The sequence below is a fragment of the Apostichopus japonicus genome, chromosome 6 (assembly GCF_037975245.1).
Source record: "Apostichopus japonicus isolate 1M-3 chromosome 6, ASM3797524v1, whole genome shotgun sequence".
Taxonomy (NCBI): Eukaryota; Metazoa; Echinodermata; class Holothuroidea; order Aspidochirotida; family Stichopodidae; genus Apostichopus; species Apostichopus japonicus.
The window spans coordinates 7,928,161-7,954,509 of NC_092566.1; the positions used below are offsets into that span (position 1 = coordinate 7,928,161).

Genomic DNA, 26,349 nt, shown 5'->3' on the forward strand with positions numbered 1-26,349 from the left:
TAATACGGTTTTTTTTATACGTATAACATAACGTTGTGGATTCAGTCAATCGTTCAAATTTATTTGTTAGACTATATATGCATGGTCTATTTAGAGTTATTTTTGTGCTTGTCATACACTATTGGGCAACAGTTTCCTCATAGGTGACTCCCCTGAACAGATTTATCATACAAGACTTGCATATGACTCTAGTATGCAGATATTATGTGTGTACAATTGACCGCCTTGGAACAATAATTGGTGTCCGACTTGTAAGAGGCAACAGGTTATAAAATAAACCATGGCTTCCATATAATCTAAACCCTGCATGGTGAGAACAACATGCACAGTGCGTATAGAACAATTTCTCCCTCTTTCTCCACTGCTATTTCCAAACATAATCGGTTCATCAAAAAGGAAAGGTTTCACCTCTTACATAGATTCAACCTGTCCAAAGGAAATGATGACATCTTAAATAGAGGGCGGAATGCGAAACAAGTGAAATTAAACTCCGGAAAAGACTCGGAACAGTTTAATATTATTGTCGGCGACTTTTTTTTTTTTTTTTGTGGTTAAATTTTGCGTGAAAGATTTTTCGCCCCTGCACCTCCGAGACTATAAAAATAAGAGTGCCTGACTGGGAAATAATCAGACAAAAAAACAAGTTTGAGATCTACAGTAGACATCAAGGTGCTAAATATAGACGTTCTATGAACAGAGACCGGTTATCGCTCTAGCACGCTCGTTTAGTAAAGGAGGAAAGTTTGAATTTTTACCACTGGACAAGAGGTTGCTGTTCTCGTTGGTTTTTAAACCTAAAAATCGAATTTTCAAGAACTTGGTTGTATATTACGAGCTCCAAAATATATATATACATATTGTGGATATATATCTTGAATTTATTTCAGTCGAGACTTTACATTTTGGAGACATTATTTTACGGAGCTTTGCCGATAATATAAAAGGTGCAGTGACATTACTTGGACATAAACATACATATATAATATATAATATATATATAGAAAGTATATACACAAATATTTCTATATTAATACATATATCTATATATATGTATATTATAGGGGATAACGCAGAAGGCTTTGGTAATCATTGTACCATGGAATTTGTCACAGCAAATTGGAGTCGGTACCTTCATCCTAGCTTGAAAAGCACAGCGACGAGTCTATACAAATTTGGGTTTATTCTGTTACTTTCTTTCAGTTGTTTGGCACAGACAGATTCCACTATGTGTAACCCGGATTCAGCATTACAAATTCGCGATAAATTTCAAAACTCTGAGTTGGTCGTCCGAGGTAAAATAATGGAGATAGGAAATTCAGGGAACACATTCACCGTGAAAGTAATCAACGTTTATAAAGGAGACGATTCATACGAGGGTGAAAATGTGAACATTTTAAATATTCCTTCATCGGGGCCCGATGGCTTATTATATCTATCAGCTGAATCCCCAGTGTGTATGTCGTCTGCTGTACTCCGTCAAAAATACATTCTTTATCTCGAAAGACAAAGTCCAAATGCAGATAGTGGTTATTATTTAATCTATCAAGGAGATTTAGCTACCAAGAGTGCATCGAGGACAATGAGACAACTAGAAGAGGAGTTAGTTACAGAAAATAACGAATTCTGTAAGTATACATTGATCACACTTCAAAAGTTCTTCTTTTTTTCCTTTTTTCCTTTTTTTTTACAATCAAGAACGTTATTATGACTTTAGGGTGAATGGTGATGAATGGTGGTAAATTGGTAATCAATTCAACTAAACGTGTAAATAACATATCGTCAAAGGATATATGACGTCGAAATCAAAATCACCGTATATGCGTAGCGTGTACATAAAGAGCACACGTATATATGTAAATTAGAGTTATATTGTATATGTCATTCCTAACCTATACATAGGCCTATATAGGCTACATACCAATGTTTGTGTATGTGTGCGTGTTATATATATGGTGATAAGGTAAGTGTAGGCCTTGCATTGTGTTGTACAATGTGTTTTTTGTTTTTTTGTATATGTAATTAAGGAAGTAATACTTCACAGATCGCAGGTATGTCAGCTTTTGCTCTCGACAATATGTCCAATCCTACTGGACTGAAAGAGACGTTTCTCTTTGCCCGGCCCATCTGTTCTATGATTGGTGAAATGAACAAATGCTTAATAGGATTGATTCAGGTGTTTGACATGTCTATTTTGTATGAAAAGACAAAAAGAACAGTGAAGAAACTACCATGATAGCATGCTCTGTTAAGGAGATATGACACTTTGAAGATATCAAAATTTCTTTGAAAACGATTGGTGTAGAAAGACTTACTGTGAGGGTGTGATGTCACATCCTCACTTCCTTACATATGTGAATATATTTCTTTAAAAATTATTTACATTTTTTAACACATTTGAAAATAATATAATCAAAAATTCTTCAGATGTTTAGTCTCAAATACTTCCTTTGACAAATATGAGATCTCCTGACATATCTTTTGGTTGAAAGTCATGAAATCTCACAAAATATTTAGAGAAAAAAACAAAGACTTTTCATGAATGTGAGGATGTGACATCACAGCTAGTCAGATTTCAGCAGTTTTCTACACAATCTGATAAAACTTTACACTTGAATATCTCTTGAACCGAAAAAGATATTTGAACAGTTTTTACCATTGTGTTTCTTTTATTGTCCTCTTTCATATAACATGAACATGTATGACAACTGAAAAAACCCTTTAATGCACGATTACCGTATTAAACACACACTCTGCCCAGATAGTAACGATGATAAAATGCAAGGCAGTAGACGGAGTAAAATACTGCATAATGCCCAATCAGGGTATGGTGAGATATTGATTATGCCTGGCCCCTTTCCGCTGACGACTGTTTTTTTACTGGACCTCGTAGAAAATAAACCGAGCGGTCCAGGCCCACCGTGGGCTCAAAGTTAGACTCCCAGGCCCCCCCCCCCCCTTAAGCGATTATCGTATTGGGTGTTGGTAATCATCAGGTACAACACAAAGAGATATTATAAATTCGTGGGGATACATTTATAGGGCATAAATATTTCAAAATGCACACTGGCTATGTTTGAGTACTTGGTGCAAACTTTTTCTGTGTGTGAATATATAAGCACACGTAAGTAGTACAAATGAATAGATGGGACCAAATGTGGAGTGGGAAGGGGGGGGGGGTTAGAGGGATAGGAGGTAGAGGGTTGCAAGGGGAGGTGGAGGTTTAGGGGATACGTAAAACCCTTTCCATATAGCTATGGCTTATTTGATGTTTTCCTCCTTTCGGTTAACGGGGACTGATAAATGGTTGTAAACCTATACGTATCGTTTATACTGCGGTGACTCCGCGGGGATATTTATTTCATTCTTGGAGTTAACTTAACATTGGAGGTAACATACACTCCCTCCTTGGGACAACGATTAGAATATATCTCTCGGTGATTTCTTACTCTATAAAAAAAATCATTTTTTTCCATCAAAAGTCCATAGACTGCGGAAAATATTGACTTTTATTTAATCCAAGGTCGCTGCTTATTAGACCTGTTATCATCCGCATTACAATCTTTTGTCAAGGTCACGTGACGTTGTAACTAAATCTTTCGAAACCGCGTTATTCTTTACAAAGTTTAACAATAAAGTTAGGGAAATTTTGTAAATTATAGTCACGGACCTGGATTACCTTTGGACAAAGGGCGAAAAAACTTGATATAAGAAATAAATATATATTTACCCTGAAGGAGTTTAACGTGAGGTTGAAATAAGCAACTAGAACGCATGCGCAGCTGTCTTTCCGTCTCTTATGAGTACTGTATTTATAAGCACCATCTAAAACGTGTCAAATGGAAATAATTACTGATAACAAAAAGTAAAAGCACAGACTGCCCCACCGATTCCCAGGGTATAGGGGTGGCATTGTTACACAAGCAGTTACTATATACAATGGATCAGAGGGTTGCGTGCCAGCCAAGTGGGGTGTATACGTTTTAACAAGGGATGTTAATTAACCTATGAGAACTTTAATTTTTAACAAGAGACGAGTATGTGTGTATGTGCGTATGTGTCTTTGTGTATGTGTACGATTGTTGATCCTGGGTGCTCCGTGGGGTCCCGAAGTTAGTTCATATCGGCTGATGATACAAACTTGGTCTCCCGCTTGAAATTCCCAATGGACCCCGGCCCTTCCCACGTTAGTTCCAACTAAACACATGCCTCTCCCTGCCACTGCCCTCTGCCAATGCGAATGCGAATGCAAACTATAATGTGTACCACATATAACAGCCTTCTGGTGTTATCGAATCACGATTGCTGTCTTCTTGTAACACGTGACTATATATTCAAGCCCATTGGACAGTACACTCATTGGCCCATAAAGCAAAATAAATTCCCATGCATCTACCAAGTAAAACGGGAGAGAGAGAGTGATAGGGTGGGGTGGGGGGGGGGGGGGTTGGGGTTGTAGGGAGGGTGGGAGGCGACACAAGATTCTCAAATGCTTTTTATTTTATTTATTTTCCCGTGTAGTTGCAAAGTTCCATGAAGCTTTCAGTGTAACCTTTTAATGGGAAAAAATCTTTAACAAACCGCTGAAAGATTCCAAAAATATTCTAAAGAAAATAAAATGAAAATTCCTGGAAAAAATCACGACGGACATTAATTAGGTCAAGAGCAAAAACCACGGATAAATATAAAAGTTTACAGATCTTTGACTTTACATGGGAGACACATCCATCATCTAGGCTTTATCACGTCTTCAAATAGCGTTAGATTTCATCGTTATATTCTATGAACAAGTTCAGTTGAATGCCCTGGGGAAGTATTTTGTGGTAACGGGGATCTGAATTCCGAAACCCTGGAAAAGGTGTTAAAATAATCTACTCAATTCGGAACAGTCTTTTGATGGGAAAATATGTTATTTCAAGTACAATTTTGTATCTTCGGCACTCTCAACTTCTTTTTCTGCAAAGCATATAAGTGATTTTTCATTGTTTTTTGTGTGTGCATAGTTCCCAAATAGACCACTTTGTCTAAACATTTTGGTTACAAAGAGCGTATATTAATGGAGCGTGAACTCCTCCGTACAAAGGTGACGCGTGTCTTTGCTAATAAAAGTCCCAGTTTTCTGGTTAGTTCATGTCGTCAGTTCAACTTGTTTAAAGTCGTTGAAATATTGTTGACGATAGTCATACATATTCATATAGACTTAGCATGGGTCATCGTTCGCTTCAGTAATTGTAAGCAACTTCACCGCATGTTTCTTTATCCGTTATCCTAAACTATTTTATCCCGTAAGTTTTAAATAATGAAACCCATTTAATTGCTGTTGTTTACATTTATTATCTCTATTTTGACACAAGGTTTATTATCTCTGTGACCTTCTGGACTTTTGAGGTATCCCACTTTTGAGTGACGACTTGAATTTCTTTGTTCTCGAGGGAAATATGAATATATGTATATATATATATATATATATATATATATATATTTATATATATATATATGACAAGAAAATATTTAAAATATTTAAATAACGTCACCATATATATGTGATCGGCATATCGTTGTATATAGACGAGCGTATATTGTCAGAGTTTGAGCTTGCGTTGAGGTGTTGGTCCACCTTTAACTACACCTCCCGTACCTCTCTGATCTCCCACTTCCCGTTTTCTTTCTCTCGTCCCCTCACCCTGTCCACTCATGGCAAACCGACTAGACACCAAAGAGTACCCCCCCCCCCACCCTGCTATGAATGAAATTACGTCTGTGGATATATGTGTGGGTTTGTGGCGGAGGGGGTAAGGGTTAAGGGAGGGGTTAAAGTTCCCGGGACTCCATCTGACATTATGAAAGTTTCTGAAATTCCTCTTTTCGAAGGCTCAACATATTGTAACTTTTCAACATCAGTAGTAATTCAAATGTAATATTTTTCCAACTAACCAACGATCCAGTTTCCTTTGTTTGCTGAAGCATCCCCCCTCCCCGCCTCCTAACTTTAGTGGTTTTCACAACTCCAATCTTCGCACTACGATTGAACTTATAATGATGCGCGAGAACTGGGGCGGCCTATCTTTGTGATTTATATTGTGATGATAACCCTTACACCCCTGTAACATCCCAAAATAAAAATATATCTATGAAAGGGTCGGGGGTTTCTTTTAGGTCTTTCTTTTACATGGAAAATAGTCAGTTTTCTCCATGAAATTGAGGTGTGAAAGAAATATAAAGATTTACCAAGCAACATATCAAAAACTGACAGGCAAACACGTTTTTCGATGATTGTCATTTGTCTATGAACCTTCAGATAAATATTTAATCGAGACATTTTCAAAACTATACCCGATGTCACAGTCAATCCGACATTTATATGACGGGTACTGTATGTGCGTCCTCGCTCTTTAAAGCAGTCTTTCTTTACCTGCTCCTTATAAGAAAGTTTAGTAATCCTACCGAGGTTTATTCAAACTAAATTTGCGATTGATCAAGCTAAGACACCCCTTCAGGCTAGATATTTTATGCTATACTGAATACTATAGTGAGCGAATGTTTTTTTTTTACCGTTAAGTTTGATCCAATTATTAACATATTGTCGCCCAGACAGTTTTTCTTCATACAATTAATAGTAATCCCATGCCATTATATCAAACTGGGAAATTTATAAGATCGAAGAAACAGTTTTACTTCATTATAGTTGATATGAAATTTGACTAGTCGAGCTATAATGAACTACATAGTTATGGCATTTTACTGTCAGCAAATAGGCATCGAAAAATGAATTGACATGAACCAAACATAAAAAGCTGCTGTAAGCGTGGAACGCGAAAAAGGACATCCATTTGTTGTTGTTGTTCTCCTATAGTTAAAAAGAGCTATTCTCTGTTAAGGCCCGTAAATGTAGCAAGCTTGATTGCTGTAACTATGTAAGTGTTACAGCCTGCGTGGCAAATGCTACCCCCCCCCCCCCCCGTACATATATACTAAGCAGTTATGAGATGTTTGAATGTAGTTTAGCACATGACCCTTTACCCTTTACTCGACCCTTTGACCCTTTACTCGGGGGATATTTCCATTCAATTCTTCTGTTTTCCACTGTTAACTCACCTGACAGCCTTTTGCTTTTACAACTACACAATCCTTCCTATCAACCAGGAAAATGGACAGGAAGGGGTGGGGCGGGGGACGGGGGCTGGTGTGGTGCATGCAGCACAGGCTATTTTCATATCCGTGGTTTGGGGCGTTACCAATATATTATTTAATTGAGACACATGTTACCTCATTCAATCACCCCCTTTCTAAATATAAATTACAATAACCCGGACATGTTGAAAAGTTCATTGTCATCAGTATACGAGGAACCGCTGGTGTTAATAGAACCTAGTAGGAAGACACGAAGACTGTGTATTATTAACAAGCTATATATGCCCGGTATAGCTTCATATGCAACGATTGGTACTTAGAAGGTACATCACTTATATGTATACTGGTGTTGTCTTTTGACCCAAAAATATGTATATATTTTAGTCAGTTTGTATCGTATATGAGAGTATCCGAACAATTTAATCAGTAATAAGAGATTAATCAGACGAGGATAAATACGGGAAATACCGGTCGATTTCCACTTACGCCCCACCACCTCTACGCCCTACCCCTCTACGCCCCACCCCTCTACACCCTTATAATTTGAAGAGAAAGATTTTTTTTGATATACACAGTGTACAGTTCGTTAACACGTATAAATAGAAAAATATTTCCTCCCATATGGTGGTGGAAACCAATGACTCGGAGGGAGGGGGTGGGGAAGGGGTGGGGGAAAAGGAATGATATGGAAGAGGGAAGAAGGGTGGGTGGGTGGGAGGTCTTGTATCTTTTAAGTTGTCTATTAGTATGAGGTATATCATAGTCGTCGACGCATATCCCTCTAGAACAGTCACATCTCCACAAACCCCACCAACAGCACGTATTATAGCGATATCAAATTCTGTCCGCCACACACATACCACCCCATCCCAACCCTACCCAATCCCCACCCTCCCTACCAAGAATTCCCAATATGATATCATCTTGCGTACACCTTATTGCATACTGCTTTGAGAAGAAATTCACCTGAAAGCTAAGACTACACATTTTATGAGGTTAAAAAGTTTAAAACTATTTCGAGCTTTATAACTGACAGTAACTTTCATATTTTCACGGACCTTTTGCCCGTTGGGGAGGAATATTCTTTAGTGTTTCCGATAAGATGTTTGAGACGTTTTATCAGCATTCCGTGTATCAAATACCGCATGCTGGAATATCCATATACATTTAATAGGTTAGGTACAAATCGGACGAAATTTACAGCCTGTCTGGATCTTCTCTGATGCATTGTTAGAAGCGACATTAATGTCAAATACGTCAGGCGCAGGATGCGGCGGAGCCGGGGAAGGAGCGGTGGGGTAGGGGGGGGGGCTGACAGGAGAGACAGGGGAACAGGCGGCACGTTCACCCTATTATGTGAAAAAAATCGTTACACACATTATAAATGCCCCTTTTTATCAACGAAATTTACAACTTTCCATTGTTGTTATGAAAAAGTGTCTTTTCGTTATTTGAAGATTTTTGTTGAAAAACTTGAAAATATCTAAATACTGGAATATTTGGTACAGAATGTACAAACGGGTCATTTTGTCTGGACCATTTAATTGATAACTGACAATTGTGGAAGTTTACCCCACTCAAATCACATACCCCACTCACCCCTCCCTACGTACCCCTAGATTGAACCAATCTTCCGCTGCGTCTAAGTCAGAATATTGCTAGAATGATCATACAAGTCTTACCCGACCATAATTTCTATTCCATAAAAATTATTTATGCCTTTCCACAAACGCCCCGTTTTCCCTTATCCCTTCAGCATGGCTTCGTGGATTTGGACAAAAAGTAATACGAAATTTCACCCCCCCTTCCCCCCCCCCCGCAAAAAAACGGTTTCTAATTCAAGATGTCTCTGTGTTTTAAAACGGTCTATTGTTTCAAAAATGAGTAATTATGTGCAAACAGACTTCTGTTTCCATTCATACTGTATATATGGTTATATTCAGATTTGTCAGAGCGAGTCACAGCAAAACATGAAAGAAAGTTTGTCCCCCAAAAGCCTGTTTTTAATTTGATTTCCAGACGTTTTAATGGATGTAGAATGTGTCTGACATATATATTAACTATATATTAATCATATCAATTTGTTATTTTATTTAAAGCTTTTTCTTCCTTTTTTTTTGGGGTATAATGATTTGCACAGCAGTGCTATTTTATTCCAACCCCCATCAGCTACCTCAGTATGAGGTCAATTTGTCAGAAAGGGGACCCAAAGAAAAGCCGGCTTTGAGCAACAATATTTTAATTGTGATATTATTGGTGGTTGAAAGTCAAACAGGTCGGCATTAACCACTAAAAATCCTATTTTGGTAGAAAACTTGGTTGGAAACCCATCAGCGTGGGGTTTATTCATAAATAGCCTGTGGTATGTATATATTACTTGACCCCACGGTGACTAGCCATCTAAGTGTGATCAAATAATATAAAAAAGACCTTTCAAAAATCATACTTTCCAGAGAGAAGTTTGGACGAGATAATCTTATTTGAATGGACTCCTTATTAGTATTCAGGACGTTCGTGTCAAGTTCATAGGACATATGATTCGGTAGACGCAAAAAAAGTAGGTTATGTGCTAAAAAGAGAAGAGAGGGGGGGGGGGGGGGTTGGGTACAGTGTTACTGGAAAGTGTTGAAATATTTCGAGGGGCTTCCCCCCCCCCCAAACCCCTCCAAAGGAAAATCATAAAAGTAGTATAATCACAACCTTGCGTGTGTAACTACAGTTTATAGCAAAACATGTCTCATAATGCACTATTTCACGTCTAAATTTCACATTTGGTAGTCGAGGGTGGAGCTGGGAGGGGGGGGCGTGGAGAAGGCCACGGACCCCCTGCATGAGAGCTAGCTTCAACGGCCTCGGGGTCTCACGTTTTTTTGTTAACATCTTGGATCCGCTCCTGGACTCTATGTCGATCTTCTTTGGACATTTCGGCGTTCGGTTTTTTTTTTAAAGGAAAACCGTTCGACATTGAGTTTCTATATCAAAAATATTATCTACTTTGTAACTTAATCTTTCGATTAAAATTAAAAAAAAAAAATCTTTACAGTTTTTCTCTTTTTCCTTTTACAATCTCTTTTGACTCAAATAACTTTTATTGTGACGAGGAATGTAGCGGTATTTATACCGTTTTAAGTGCACGATTTACCACAATTTCGCTACAATCAAACAGAGACCTGGCTTGTTTGACTTTCCTTATTGGAAACAAGTCTCTTTTTCATCTTTAAAGCTAAGATGATATAACCTATTTGTATTTGAAACTATTCTAATACGTTAACCCTGCAGGGGGTACAAGAAGCCTTCTTCTTTCTATGTGAATTTAAATTTCTTTGAGCTCCCGTCCTTTACAAACTTACGACCGCCTTAGTTAAACTTGAACTCAGCTTTACCCCTCTCTAACCCAAACAAAATCGACCTCCAAAAAAAAACCTAAAAAAAAAAAAAAAAAAACCGTGAAAAGAACGGAGTTGTATAAGTGCCATTTTCTATAGAAACAGAAGGACGATGGCAGCATTCTTTGACCTAACGGTAACATAACTTATTGTTTCAAAACAAACCTAATAATAATAAAATAAAAAGTAAAGACGAAAAAGAACAAATACTTCAAAGCGAACCAGTTGAGAAGTAATGAAAATAACTAGAAGTCAAAGTTATGAAATACATCACGGTTTTACGTTATAAAGGATGATATTAATATCTATGAAAATCTGAATTTAAACTAAAAGGATGAACTTATGCAGAATTTTAGTCTAGACACGTTAATATCTTCTTCAGTTTGTGGTGATGCTTCAACCGCGATAACCGGGTCAGATACCGTGTGAGACCGAGTCTTGGCCAACCATCCGTCAGATCGGTAAATGAATATCACGATCATTCTATTCAACAATCTTAATATCGATTTCAAGTAATCTTCTACACAATTACCACGTCGGCTTTGCCCCAATTCTCCTGCAAAATATTCTTCACCGGTCGTAAAATTAAAGGAATATTTGAACCCCAAAATGAATGCTTTATTTAGAGTCACCTTCTCACGCTGGTGATAAATGAGAAAGTCAATTAACACAGAAAGTTTCAAAACTAAAAATAGATCAGCAAACAGTATAAGCAAAGTGAAAGAAGATTTGGAATGACAAACAGGTCTAAGAGAAGAGTGGGGGAGGGTGGGGGTGGGGGTACTAGCGGTGTTAAAATATCATTTGTTTCCCACGCAAACGAAGATAACTATGGATCCAAATATTTCTTTTTGTAAATATGTTGCGCGTAATCAAAGTGCAGGTTTACCGCTATTTTGTTTCTTTTTAGTCACTTTCTGTTTTAGAAAATAATAAAATTATAGAACTAAAATGCGGGGGAGGAATCTTTACCAGTTGTGGCAGACGGATGAAACAAATTAATCACGCAATTTTTATTTTTAATAATTGTTTATAGTTTATTTGATAATGGGGGTTCCCCAATTTATTTATTTCATCAGAGTTGCGCTATCGTGGAAATTTGTTTTTCTTTTGAGGTGAAAACAATAATATTATTTCCCCTTTCTTGAGTCATTCAATGAATAACTAAACATACGTCATATTTGAACCTACGTAAATTTACAAGTTAAAATATGTTGTTCCATTGACCTTAGACGTTTAAATTCGTCCGTTTATAATGTGACGCCTATATAGAAATTTCAATAGGCATCACCCCCACATAATGATAGCTAATGGTGTGGTCTATCATGGTACTTGCAAATTTCCGTACCATGACCGTTTTAAATTTTGAGCTACATGTGAATTCAAGCACCTCCCCGACTCCTCTCTCGGAGAGTTTCATATTTTACCAACATTTTTTTTTATAGAAAATGTTGAAACATTACCAAAGTTTGATTTAATGTTTCTAAAATTGATGTACTCGCTAAGGTTATAACCAAACTGTGGTATTGGTGTGAGTAGAGGAGTGGGGGGGGGGGAGGGGGTAAAAATTGGATCCATTAAATGTCACCAAAGAGTTAACGAATTAGCGTGGTAAGTTACGGTAAGAGCAAAGCTTGCTTATGATCTCAAAGCTAAAACGGTTGTTCCTCTAACTGTTTGCTATATTGGAATATTGGTTACCATTAAGAGGCTCTTGGTGGTGTTCTCTATAAAACCGAAAGAATGCTGATCCGACCGTTCTACGGAAATCGATTGTTTTGAAGGAGAGGCAGTTCACAAATAGTGCAAACATTATCTGATAGTTCCATGAATAGAACCATCAAAGTATGACGTAATATCAATATTAACAAGGATTCGGTTATACCAGTGTTTTTGACCAGAATTATTCAGGTAAGCTTACTCTCCTTCCCTCTAAACAAAGGAAAATTAATGAATAAAATGAGAAAAGGAAAAGATAAAATATAAAGCCCTGAAATAGTTAGTCATGTTTAGCAAAACGATTCTTAATTTAAATATCTGATGAACTTTTACTATTTACGATTTCTAAGCAACATGATAGGAATAAAAACTGTAACATGTGATGAGAGGAACGAGTGATGCTCAGTTAAATTACGTAATTATTCCTAATTTGCATTTTTTAAATTAAGTTACAGTAAAAAAACATCCTCGCCGATTTCTAAGATGTGTTTAGAGATATAAGACAATTGCGGATATTTTCATTAAAAATGATTTTCTGGTAGGAAAGTAAAAAAAAAAAAAAAAAAAACACACATTCTGCGTTGTGTTTGCTTTAAATTTGTTACATTACTGAGACACAAATTTTGAGATTTTTCGGTGAAGTGTTATTCTACCTGGCAACACCAGAGTGAGCGGCTTCATCATGTGCATATATTCAGCTGAAACGAGCTAAAACTTGCTCTTCCTTTTCTTTGTTAAATATACGAGATGAAAAGAACCCTAAACCCAACCATTCCCTCAGACATTGTCCAGCTCCTTCCCCTCCCCTTCCTTCCCCCTCCCCTTATCCTCACCGTCAAGTCATTACTAGTTAAACCATTAAACGTTACAGTTATCTCTGAACTAGGCCTATTTGGAACAGCCTATACGTTAGCACTATATAGTCGAACTGAACTATTGAATCTAACCGGAAGTTTACCAGTCGTTCTCATCTGCGCTTACAATAGATACGGTATTTGAATGGGCTATCCTGTACAAACTTGCAGTCCACGGATGTGACGTCACACCCCATTGAGCTCTATTTGGATTTCGCTTGTAAAATATACAATAATCTTGTTTACCCTGTGTGACGTTTCCATCCGCCACGCGATTGCGCGCCATAAATTCCTACCTGTAGTACGGAGAGCCAAACGTTCCATAAATGTCGAAAAAGAAAGTGAAGTGTCCAAGTTAATATATATATGTCCAATTCGATATCAACATGTTACAATTCGATATCAACATGTTACAACTCCATATGAACATGTCGAAACAAAAAACAATATGCCATTGCGTCTATCAACATGTCAAATTCAGCATCAGCATGTCGAAAACTTGTAACAGCATGACACGTACTACACTGGCCATGTCAACATGCTATATTTACGTCGTGCTATAATTTTGGCACTTCGGCGCGCGCCAACGTTTCGTATATGTCGAGATTTATTTCAGTATGTCCAAAACTTGTGTCAGCATGTTGAGAGAAGGAAATAAAATATTCAAGCCATGCAAAGGGATCACGTTGATGACTTTGTGCGAGATAATATTTGCCGGACCTTTGCACACCATCCCAAGTACCATCAGAGTAAGAATTTGCGTTGAATTAATTTTATGAACAAAGTCGGCCTGGAGGTTCGGCAACGATACCGACAAGGGTGGGGAGTTGACAGGCTAGTTAACTATACCACAAAACTGCTAATTTCCAGTTCCATCGATGCTAAATACACCGTACACATCCGTTCACTGGTCAGTCTGTTCCCCCTTTCTCAAATTACAATTTCAGAATAGGCTACATTCAAATTTGCCGATAAACACGCCGCCACATGCCTTGTTGATGCATTCGTGAGTCATTGGACGCGGACACTAACAGTAACATGGTAATAATTGAAAGTTTGTAAGAATATTCTTGGGGAAATTTCACTAGGCCCCTTTCTCCCTTTGATCCAGTCCGTGCTCTGTCTTTGGGATTTACTTCAACTAAGTTCTACTTGTATTTAGCTATGCTAAGTTAGGCAATGCCTAGACTAAGGCTAAATTTAGGGTATGCATACTCTTATTTCTAACGTTGCCTCTAGACGAGTTCGGAGGCGTGGTGCTATCGAAAGCTGGTTTTCTCTGACGCATTGGTTTATTTCTCCAACCAAACGCGGTATGGAAGAAAAAGTTTCTTGCAAAACATTCATTATGAATGATTATATTAAATGAACTGCTTTGTTTGGACAAAGCTTTGGCGCGACTAGTACGAATAAGGGCTTGAAGATATTCTCAATGGTATATTTTTCACCTACTGCAGCAGTTTAAAACGTATATTCAACCATAGTACCGTGTGAACGACACGAACCATGTGCAACGTTGTCATGGCAATACTTCACTACTCTTCGCTCACCATGCTGACACAAGTTTTGGACATACTGAAATAAATCTCGACATATACGAAACGTTGGCGCGCGCCGAAGTGCCAAAATTATAGCACGACGTAAATATAGCATGTTGACATGACCAGTGTAGTACGTGTCATGCTGTTACAAGTTTTCGACATGCTGGTGCTGAATTTGACATGTTGATAGACGCAATGGCATATTGTATTTTGTTTCGACATGTTCATATGGAATTGTAACATGCTGATATCGAATTGTAACATGTTGATATCGATATGGACATATATATATTAACTTGGACACTTCACTTTCTTTTTCGACATTTATGGAACGTTTGGCTCTCCGTACTGTAGTATGGCAACGGGTACACTGTGTGCAGCATATACCAAAGACACTGTTGTGTATGGTAGTTCTTGACAAAATGTTTGACCCCATCTGCACCGTTCCAGTTCACCCTGATGGGAAAAGGAAAGGAGCAGACCTTTATAAAAATGGTATTTTAGTGCGGCGAGGAGGGGGACGGTGAAACAAGTGAAGGGGTGGGAGGGGAAAACGTATGTGACATTTCGTTTTTACAAAACCTTAACATAAATGTCATATTTCTTTTCTAAAGCTTTCATACTTTGTGGTTTAAATTAAATTCTTTTTTTTTTTTTTTACCTTATAACATTTAGGGCAACGTTTATCGAGCTGTTTACCGCTAACTTCTTACTCTCTCCAACTGTTCAATTTATTTCCCTTATTAAGACTATTTAATTACTTTTCATGTCATAGTAAATTCTTATATTTAAGAGTTTTCCTTCCATCTTCCTTTGTGGCCCATATTGTCCGCACGTCATTACATAACATTATATTGTACACATTAAAGAACACGTGCGCGCATTTATTAGCGAAGTATGGAGAGCATCATCCTTGCCTACCCCCCCCCCCCTTTGTAAAATGACAAAAACAAAGCAGCACCCTATAACATTGGATGAACGAGGGAGTACCGCGCGTAGCAACAGTAAAAAAAAACTTTTCAAAACATCAGTCCTTGGTTATTGACCTTTCACACTCACACAGTGGATCGTCAACATTCATGTTCTTTCGGATAATGACCCATAAACAGCGTGAAACCTGTTTGGAGACTCCACGTCAACAATACAGGAAGTCGTATAGGATAAGAACATGTAAACACCAACAATAGTCATTAGCGATCCGTAAGTGTGTAGGAGGGTCAATATTATTATGTTACTAAATACTACTAGTAACCAATGTACACTGATTGACTATTATTGGTAACCCCCTCGTAAAGTATCATATTTTTCTTTTATTCATGTAAAAATATTGTGTTATTTGGTGGTAAACCCAAATAGCGGAACTTCACATTCGTGAGCCAGCCGTCTGCAAGTAATGTAATCCACACATGCACACACACAATGAGAGAGACGGACAGACACACACAGGAATGTTAGAGTTAACACAGTTTTACAGTAACCTTTAATAGTTCATGTGAAAGGAGGTAAGTGTTGGTGTGTTTTCGGTTTGGTCCAGACAAATATTTTCACGGATTTATCCAACGAATGACAAAAAACGCGCTCTGATGACGAGCGTCAGTAGTAGATTAATTGCTCCAAATTTGGTCACCACTGTTACATGACCTTTCGTTTGAGAGTCTTTTCATAAGTCAAAGAGTGGTTTGGCGCCGGTATCGACAAAGGGTGGACATCGGTGTTAGTATTAATATATATAACTGAAGGAATCAAAGCATCTAGACTCTTTCTAGTGGTGTGCCGTATGCGTTAGGCACGGAGTGGAGGGCGTGGTGGGGGGGGGGGGGGTGGAGGGTGGAGTCAAGAGCTTAAAGTAAGCAGGGTTCCCTCCAGTGGGGCATATCAATACCTCTCAAATCCAATCAATTCCTTTCAAATGGGAATCACTTTCCCAAGGGAGGGCAGGGGAGAGGCAACCTTCTTCTGGGAATGAGAAGATCGTGCTAGAGGTCAATAATATGCAGACCTTGTATATCCATTTCATAAGGTTGGAATGTCAGCGGGCCATGGTATCTGCCCCCCCCTCACCCCCACCGTCCTCCCGAATCCCGAAGAAATTAAGTAGTGGACATCCTCGCATTATCCTGCATGATGTTCCCGTGTCTTTACATACGCCTTCCAATACACAGCATGCACAACTCTCAAACAACCAACGCGCATTAAAACCATTCGCGGAACTACATCCGTAAAGTCGCGCAAAGCATAAATAGTGCGCCGCAAAGGTAGATATGAACATTCTCGTTTCCCTTTGAATCTGTATATGACGTCAAGGTTTTGGAGTGTAATAAACTTTTCCACAGAAAGTCATAGGAAAAGGATGGAAAATAAAAGTACATAACCGTTTGCTAATGCTGTGGGTGTATTGTTTCCTGGATAGGATGATCCATTGTGTTAGTCTGTAATAACCTCTGAAATCTAATGAAATGCACGCGTCCGGATTACAAATACTTCCGTTTAATCACGGAAGTCCTCACTGACCTGTTGGGGCTTTGAAAAATCAAGGAAAAAAATTGTACTTGCCCAGCGGGCTTATCGTTTTTAATATTGTAACATACCGTTAACTTTAAACGATCGCAAAAACACCTTTATCGGCTTAAAATAGTATATTCCTTATTACTGCAGTAGATGCATCATGTTAAATAGGCTACACTAGCACTGAACGAGAATTCTGCCTATTCATATTGGTATTGGAAGTTCGATTCCCCTTTACCCTTATATATATATATTTATATTTATATTTGTCTGTTTCTGCTTTTTTTTCATTACACAACATTGCAATCCTAACCGCCTGGACACTAGGCATATTTTGAAGCTTCCTCTGCCTCGACTATCTTCAATATGAAGACCCCCCCCCCCCATTTTTTTAATCATAAATTTAGTTCCAATATCGTAACGGTGAATAACCCTACATTTAGTCAAACGTTTCAACAACTCTGAAGTTGTAATTGTTATAAGGTATAGCTATACCCCTGTGTACCAGCGTGCACTCGCCACTACGCACCCCACGACAATAGAATTACCTAAGACTAAAATGTAGCAACCACGGTAAGGCACAAAATTCAAGCCGGTTTAGCAGGTGTTCACAAATCCCACCCAGGTTATACAATCTGTACAGGGAACCTAGTGTCAAAACACCGCTAAGCTGCCGCACGACAATTTTTTTGTCGACGTCTTAATAGGAGAGAAAAACAGACTAAAACGCGACGAGAATTGTTCTTCGCTGTACATACTTCAGTCTAAATTTGTTTAGAACAATAGTTTCAAGAAATATGTTTTGGTTTTCTCCAAAACAAAATACGATCCAACAACTACTTCATCTACAGTTCTATTTAGGGTTATGTAAAGCTATATTTAAACATCGAAGAAAATAAGAAAAGTAACTTCCAGTTGTCCCCCCCCCCACCCACCTCTGTGCCCTTTCCCCTAATACTGAAGGGTCTAAGGGGATGTATATTAATAAATTGTACACCACTGTGGCTTGTACCGGGATCCATTCGGAATTGAATTTCTTAAAATATTCAAGAAGAGTACCGTATCCATTCCTTACTTCATCGCGATTTTCTTCTCGTAATTACATTACGTGTTTGTACTACAATTTTGTTGTAATAGAAAGACTTATAAGTTATAGAAATGACGTCATACTATTATCAACAACACACGTGCAGCTGGTTGCTTAGAAAGTGCTAAGTCATTATAAAGTATGAGGTAATAGAGTGCACTATAAGCGCAATGAAAGATGATGAAATAACTATAGAATTGAAGATAAGAGTGACGAGAAAGTGTAAACAAATGCCAGAAAACCACTAGTAAGCCTGAACAAGAAGAAGAAGATGGTGAAAATACCAGCTGTAAGTAAATCGAATTTCTAAGGATGAGTTGGCATTACTTAAATCGTCTTATCAGTAATGTTGTCATCTCCTAAACATGTTGTAAACATATAGACCTATTTATAGGCACACTCAATGCGTTCAGAACAAGTAGTTAGATCATGACTACAACATTTCATGTGTTCGCTGTTACAAAATATTTCAGTCATGAATCATGATACGGTATGTAAGTAATATTTCACAATATTTACGGATTATCCCGTGCACGGGATGTGAATGAGGAACAGTCACCTGACGTATATGCCGAAAGATGCCGGGCGGGGGGGGGGGGGTGGTTAAGGGAGAGGACGAAAAGGTGAGGGAGAAAAAAAAAGGGGAGTGGATGTTATGAATTTTTTTTAAACATTAAAAACCATTATTTGTCATTATGCTGTACGTTCGTTAAATAATTAATCATAGCCCCCCCCCCAGGCCCCCTCAATTCTCTTTGGAGGTTAGGGTTTGTAGGGTTGAAGATGGGGCGGAACTGTGATGCTAATAGTTTCATCAATCTAAAATGACAAGCATAAACCCATTGCTTTCCAGTATGACGTCATTCGGGCTAGAAAACGTAAAGTAACTAAAATGGACATTTACCTCTCGGCAATTTAACCGCCTCCTTTGTAACATTCTGTTAAAATTGGGATAGCTTGGAATTTATTGTTGTCAAAGAGTTCAGAATTTCTAAGATCCCATGATGATGTTACTTGCTGAATTGACACATAACAGGACTATCTTGAAAGTTCACAAATTAATTTTATCTCCTTTTTAAATTTTTTTTTTTTTACACATTTGTTTTAGCCTTTGAAGAAGATCCTGCTAGGATCGAAACGTCAGGGCAACTTACTTTTACACATTCTTTTACACATGCTCTTTAGTGGATGAGCAGTTTGCTAACAGTTTTATTTTATTTATTATTTTTCCTCGGTAAAGGTATATATCCGTATGATATGCCAGCTGCTTTCTTGCTATTGTTATCAATCGCTTCAAGTATTCGAACTATTTTATAATATACATTCCAAAAAAGTGGCTTCAATTGATGGCAATCTAATTACTCGAAGCGCGGCCTAAAATCTTGAGCATGCGTATACTATACCCCCAGTAAAGTATAGTTAATTATCTTCGCCCCACCACGTATTAAAATTACAGACAAAACCAAATCGAAATGTGTGAAATTCCATTCAATTGTTCTTTTTATAGGACGGTTGTGCATGCCGAATATGGAAAAGGTTTTTTTTTTTCTTTTCTTAGGGTCAAATTTTTTTTCACAATAGAAGTAACTTTATGAGTCAGCTGGGGAATATTCCGTGGGAAATTAATAGCGTAATTTCGAGGTTTCCTAAGACAGTATAGATTATATATATATATATATATATATATATATATATATATATATATATATATATATATATATATATATATATATATATATATATATATATATATATATATATATATATATATATATATATATATAAACGTCTATGGCTAGCCAATTGGGTAAACACGATTGACTGCATTACGCGCGCTCAAAACAACCAAACACCCAGTGCAAAGTTTTACTCATTGTGATATGCGTAATGGAAAGCCTGAGGACCCCGTTTCTCGAAAGCCTAGCTGTGCAATGCAGGTGCAGATATTTACGTGCACTGTGTCCAGTAAGCTATATTACAAATAAAATGAGGTATTTTATCATTCTAATTCCCATTATGCTATATGCGGCAACGTGCTCGTAGCTACTAACTATAGTAACTTTATTCCAGTCATTAAGTTAGCTGAAATCCGACGCATTTTCGACGTTGCGTTCGACAAACGTGTCACACGTACGCGTGAAACGCTGCACTGGTTGGGTTGGGAGTACGCATGATAGACGTTCGTTTTATGACCCAGTTGGCGTGCCATGTACATCCTAGTTTAAAAATGACTGACTGCAATCGTTTCGTTCAAGCCGGTAAAAATAAGAACATTCCCCTTAGGTACATGTACATAGACCTAATTACGTAAATAACAGTATACAATACAGTGCCGGCAAACAACACAAACTGTCAACTCGAAGCTCGATTTTCAAGGTTGGACAAAATTACAGAATGAGTTACCAGTTCGGTAGGTACTTTACCTTTTGCTTCCATAATTGTGCATCATATATTATGGAAAAGTTCGGGGTATTGTAGGTACTTTCGTACTCTATAAATATCGAAAGAGGAAATAAATTTATATATTGAATAGCCTTTGGTATGTCATTTGCAATACATTGACCACATTTATGCATATCGGTGTTATGTTTATTCAGAGCAGGAATTTGCAAGGGTGTGAAGAATATCTGCGCGTGCTCGATTTTAACGGTAGGTTATCAGTTTCCATGACAACAATAATATACACAACAACACACCACTATCCACCATGCTTAGATTCAAAGTAACTGTAACGTGTACGTCCTTTCGAAGCCGTAGTATTTTCGTGAAACTGGTTCGAAGCATTATAACCTATAGCAGACAAACGTAATGAGTAATCAGAGGCTGTAGCCATATGCAAAATAGGTCATCATCGTCCTTGCTAATCATCTGCTGTTAAAATGGTTGTAAGTGTGTGTATAGGGAGAGTTCAAGATCTTGGGGAGGTCATGATTAGATCACGGGTTAAAATGTAAAATAATGGTTTCTGCATAGAAATTATACATGAATTTCAGAGATAAATGCCACCTTTTTTTTACTTCAATTGATCATGACCAATTGAACACAATCGTATGAAGTTGAAATCCGTGACTCCAGAGGGGTTTGGAATATGAAGTAATACATTTACAAAAGATACATTTTACACTTAATCGTTCATAGAAAGGCTTGATATCAGCCGGTATTCATCCACATGGATAAGGTTTCAAAGTGCATCTGGTGGCTTATACCTTGAGACTTAAATCATAGACACATCATTATAGACACATCATTATAGACACATCATTATAGACACAACATTATAGACACATCATTATAGACACATCATTATAGACACATCATTATAGACACATCATTATAGACACATCATTATAGACACATCATTATAGACACATCATTATAGACACATCATTATAGACACATCATTATAGACACATCATTATAGACACATCATTATAGACACATCATTATAGACACAACATTATAGACACATCATTATAGACACATCATTATAGACACATCATTATAGACACATCATTATAGACACATCATTATAGACACATCATTATAGACACATCATTATAGACACATCATTATAGACACATCATTATAGACACATCATTATAGACACATCATTATAGACACATCATTATAGACACAACATTATAGACACATCATTATAGACACATCATTATAGACACATCATTATAGACACATCATTATAGACACATCATTATAGACACATCATTATAGACACATCATTATAGACACATCATTATAGACACATCATTATAGACACATCATTATAGACACATCATTATAGACACATCATTATAGACACATCATTATAGACACATCATTATAGACACATCATTATAGACACATCATTATAGACACATCATGTGCTATATAGACTCAGCGCTTTCATTCTTAAGTGTGAAGAATCTTCATTTTACAGACATGTAGACTCGCTCTCGAAAGGGTGACTTTTCTCTCTCCTAAATGATTTTTCCATCATCATCATCATCATCATCATCATTCACTGAGACTCATTAAAAAGAGTTAACTGTCACTCTTAGGCAAAGTTTTTTGATCGTGTATTATACGTTAACAGGAAACCTATAATTCGCATGTAACCAGGGTACAACGTTGGTTCTTACCAGTTACCAGGTTGTTCTGGGGATTTTTTTATGGCTGTTGCCTTAAAAATACCTTTGTGATTCACAGTACCCCTTTTAGTACTTTGGTGTTCGTTCTGGAATGTCGATTGCGAAACAGTATTGAACAAAGTCTGTTTGATTTAAAGTCAACAGCAAACAAAAGGAATCGTAATACGTATAACAATAGCAGATGTCCCACACATTACGTACTTTGTTGATTTCTACCCCGCCATAATGCGTTCTTCGTAGTAAACTGGCCAACTTCCTTTGCTATTGTCATACCAAATATTATTACCACAATAATAGTATCATTTGCAGACTGGTTTTTATGGAGGAAAACGTCTATAAAAGCTAGTACATTTTCTCTATTCAGTAGCAGTTACCTACATATGTCTCCACCGTGTGCAGTGTAAATTTGTTTGATTAAGGTTGACTGATAGACCGTACACACAAGAGGCTAACAGTCGGGATATCCAGCTGCAGTATATTAGCTATTTATATATAGATATAAGCCACTGATCTTAACCGACTTTATATATATATATATATATATATATAGCATTCATTGATAGACATATCTAAACGTCTTGAATCAGTTCACCTTGGAGTCAACAACATTGCAGTGGAATGGACTCGACAACTGTTTTGAATTCAAGTAGGAGTTTATTTAATTATCGATATATTAGTATGCATTTTTGTTTTAACTTAGTATGCTTATTTAAATATCTTGGGGGTCTATACTTTTAATGGAACATTACACCTTCCGCTGGAGACGGGTTAACCAAATAGGCCTATATGCAGGCATCGTAAAACTGTTTAATCATAAGTTTGGATTATTCAACAATGATACCGTATTCTGTCTGCTCTTTGAAATGTACAGCGCAGTTTAATATATAGGGAACACCGCTGACACTGTCTTGTATGCGATCTTCAATGTTAGGCTCTACCTGATGGTAACGTCATAACAATATTGTGGTATTCCACTTCCGTTGAACCTGTGACGTTATAAAGTGGTCATATTGTATAACCCTCGTCTGCGTGAGGATCCCGATCGATGAGTATAGTGGATCCAGTGAGATCAAAGTAGTTTGTATATTTGGAATTTTACCCGGCGACCCCCCCCTCCCCGGGATGTATATATATATGTATATATATATATATGTAGATATATATATATATATATATATATATATATGTATATGTACATATATATATATATATATATGTATATATATATATATATATATATATATATATATATATATATATATGTATATATATATATATATATATATATATGTAGATAGATATATAGATACGTTACACTCTCATATGTGTATAGGTACAGTCTTAATCGTGATGTCTAAAATGATGTATGGGTTTGTTCGTTCTAAATTAACTTGAACCTTGTCTCGTTGATAAGTATAGCCCTGATTCTGTGTGATGGCTGTGTGTGAGTGGGTGTAGTTATGACAATACGTATAAGCTATATATCGTAGCCTATAGACAGATCACCGAAAATGTATTTCGGTCACAGATTTAGAAGAGAGAACAGGAAAAACAAAGGTTGGGGTAAATCAGCCTTAAACGGGGGCGGTGACAGAAATGCCGGTGTTCTTTAACCGTAACCAAATTCCGCTACTATATAATTATGAGGGTTACCGTTGTGCAAGACTTGGTATGTCATGCCGGTTAGTTCTGAGGTGTTATATTGTCTATAGTTAACAACAATTCCTCGGTAACCTTGGCTTACAAAAGGAAGTACCCATGTACAAGCTTCCTGTGTGAATGGAATTTAAGAAGCAGCACTTCTGAACAAAGTATCACACACCACTAAGCACTGCTCAAGTCCTCGCAACACCACTGCATGGTTTAAGAAAAATAATCCATTTTTGTTGGATAGGAATTTAACTTTGTACCTTGTATTCTACTTCTTCTTCTTCTTCTTCGTGTATTCATCTAAAAGGTAAGGATTTATTCTCAAGTTTCTCTATTTTATTTTGAAATGTATGAATTTCGAATACAGACAGGTCTGAAGCATTATATACGTCATGTAACGTTGTATACGTTATATAACGTTGACCGGGAATAATGCTATAGGATTCAGAAACGATCATTGGTTAAATGGAAGTTGTAGTTCATCTTTTTTCTTCAGATATTAAAATGATAAACAAAATATTCGTAAATCTATATACCGGGTACTAAAACAGTTCGTTAACAATCTGTATAAATTTGATAAATAATGCCACATGTTTTGCGAAAAAATGGCTATACAGCACTTGTTGTTAGTTTGACATATATGATTGAATTTTGCAGTATCATCCCTTTGACTTCAAACGTGTAATATATTCCTGCCTGTTACGGTATATATATAGAGTGTGTGCTTTGTAGACAATATATACTGGAAGTCTGTCACCGCTAACAGCTTTGTATTTAGTCAGTCAACTTACTAACATATAGCCAATGTGTGAACTTCGCCCGAACTATATAAATGAGACTTAGGTCGCTCAATTGGATTGTGCAACTTTTTACAATGCTGACAAAATTTTTACTCCAGCCGGTACGCACGCTAACGATATAATTATGGGACTATACATATGTGTGTGTATGTATGTGTGTGTCACGGTGTCCTTTGTATAACTTGGGAGTTTAAGAACTGAATTATATATATTACATTATTCATGGTTTTGTGTTTCCAGTAAATTTACAGATAATTGAAATATATCTAGTAAATCCAGCATAATCTAGTGATTCAATGATTCTTTAAAAGAGTGTCTAAATGGATGATATAATGTTACCTGCAAAATGATATATGTCTCTAAAGAATAAGTCAAAACAAAACCACACCAGGAAGTAAAGATGAAATGGAGCAAAGTGGTTTGATCAATAATAATAACACGTAAATGTTTTCCTAAAGATAGAACTATTTTATATTAATATCGTTTGAGTGTGGATGGTGTGGGTTGGTGGGGTGGGTGGTGGGGAGGATTCTTTGCAATTTGCATTAATGCGTTGTTCTGAACAGTCAAACTGACACCTGGTTTGTTTTCTTTTTTAACAAGAGGTAACAGTACCTCGACGCAAAACGAATGTATGATAAAAAAAACACAACAATTTAATGAAATAATCAGCATAGCAGTTACAAAACACTTGGAGGTGGTCATGAGATAAAGGGACTTGTCATTGACAATTACGATTATTCCAGAAAGATGTCAAAAATCTGCTTCCAGAAATTTGTTAAATCTATACGGATCAACTGAGGAATAAATGAGTGTAAACCTCATAACAAACTCGAATAGCGGATCTTATAACGACGATACAGCGATCCCAGCAAGTCGCAAACCCGGTATAGACTGCCGTCTAGCCGACTATAGTGTCACGTTTATGGTCATGCCTATTCAAATTATAGAATGCGCAGAAAGTGCGCACAAAGAGTACTCATATATAGCCAATAGTTTTAAAACAGTTTAGTTATATATTTGAACTTTACCAATGTTCTGTTTTATTATTATTTACTGTTATGTGGAGAATGTAGACGGACAATACGAAGGCAATTCGAAATTCTAACTTTAACAAAAGAGTATAAAAATAATCGTTTTCCTTTCCTTGTTCCCCTTCCTTTTATACAGTTACCACAATGGCAATGGACACGCAATCAGACGCCGATCACTACTCTCCATGCAGTGCACACGCACAAGCCTATTACTGTCAACATGGCGGAACCTGCATACATATCATTGAGCTTAACCAAGATTCTTGCGAGTAAGTATATACTGCAATAAGTACTGCTAATATATCGATAGAGATTTCAATTCGAATATATTTCATACCGCTTAATACCATAGCCCGCCAAGCTATAGCTCAGTCCATGCATTCTGAGCATCGATTCCGAAGGGTAGGTATATACGGGTACTAGTGGGTACGGGGCGTGTCTCATCTGAGGGGGTGCCAGTTCTGGTGGGTATACGGGGCGTGTCTCATCCTGTGTCGAGT

At 37.2% G+C, this 26,349-nt stretch overlaps 1 protein-coding gene across 3 annotated transcripts in view; it reads left to right on the plus strand.

Annotated features, from left to right (window-relative positions):
* Nucleotides 1-648: 648 nt before the first annotated feature.
* LOC139968850 (uncharacterized) overlaps nt 649-26,349 on the plus strand; it is a 30,696-nt gene continuing 4,995 nt past the window's right edge. The window contains exons 1-2 of one of the 3 annotated variants that reach the window (XM_071973394.1): nt 649-1,625; nt 25,986-26,118. In XM_071973394.1, the coding sequence (XP_071829495.1) occupies nt 1,049-1,625; nt 25,986-26,118 (710 nt within the window). In that variant the 5' untranslated portion in view covers nt 649-1,048. Of the gene's footprint in view, nt 1,626-22,888; nt 23,012-23,805; nt 24,323-25,985; nt 26,119-26,349 lie in introns of those variants that run through there. The other 2 variants (XM_071973395.1, XM_071973396.1) reach the window with 2 other exon arrangements.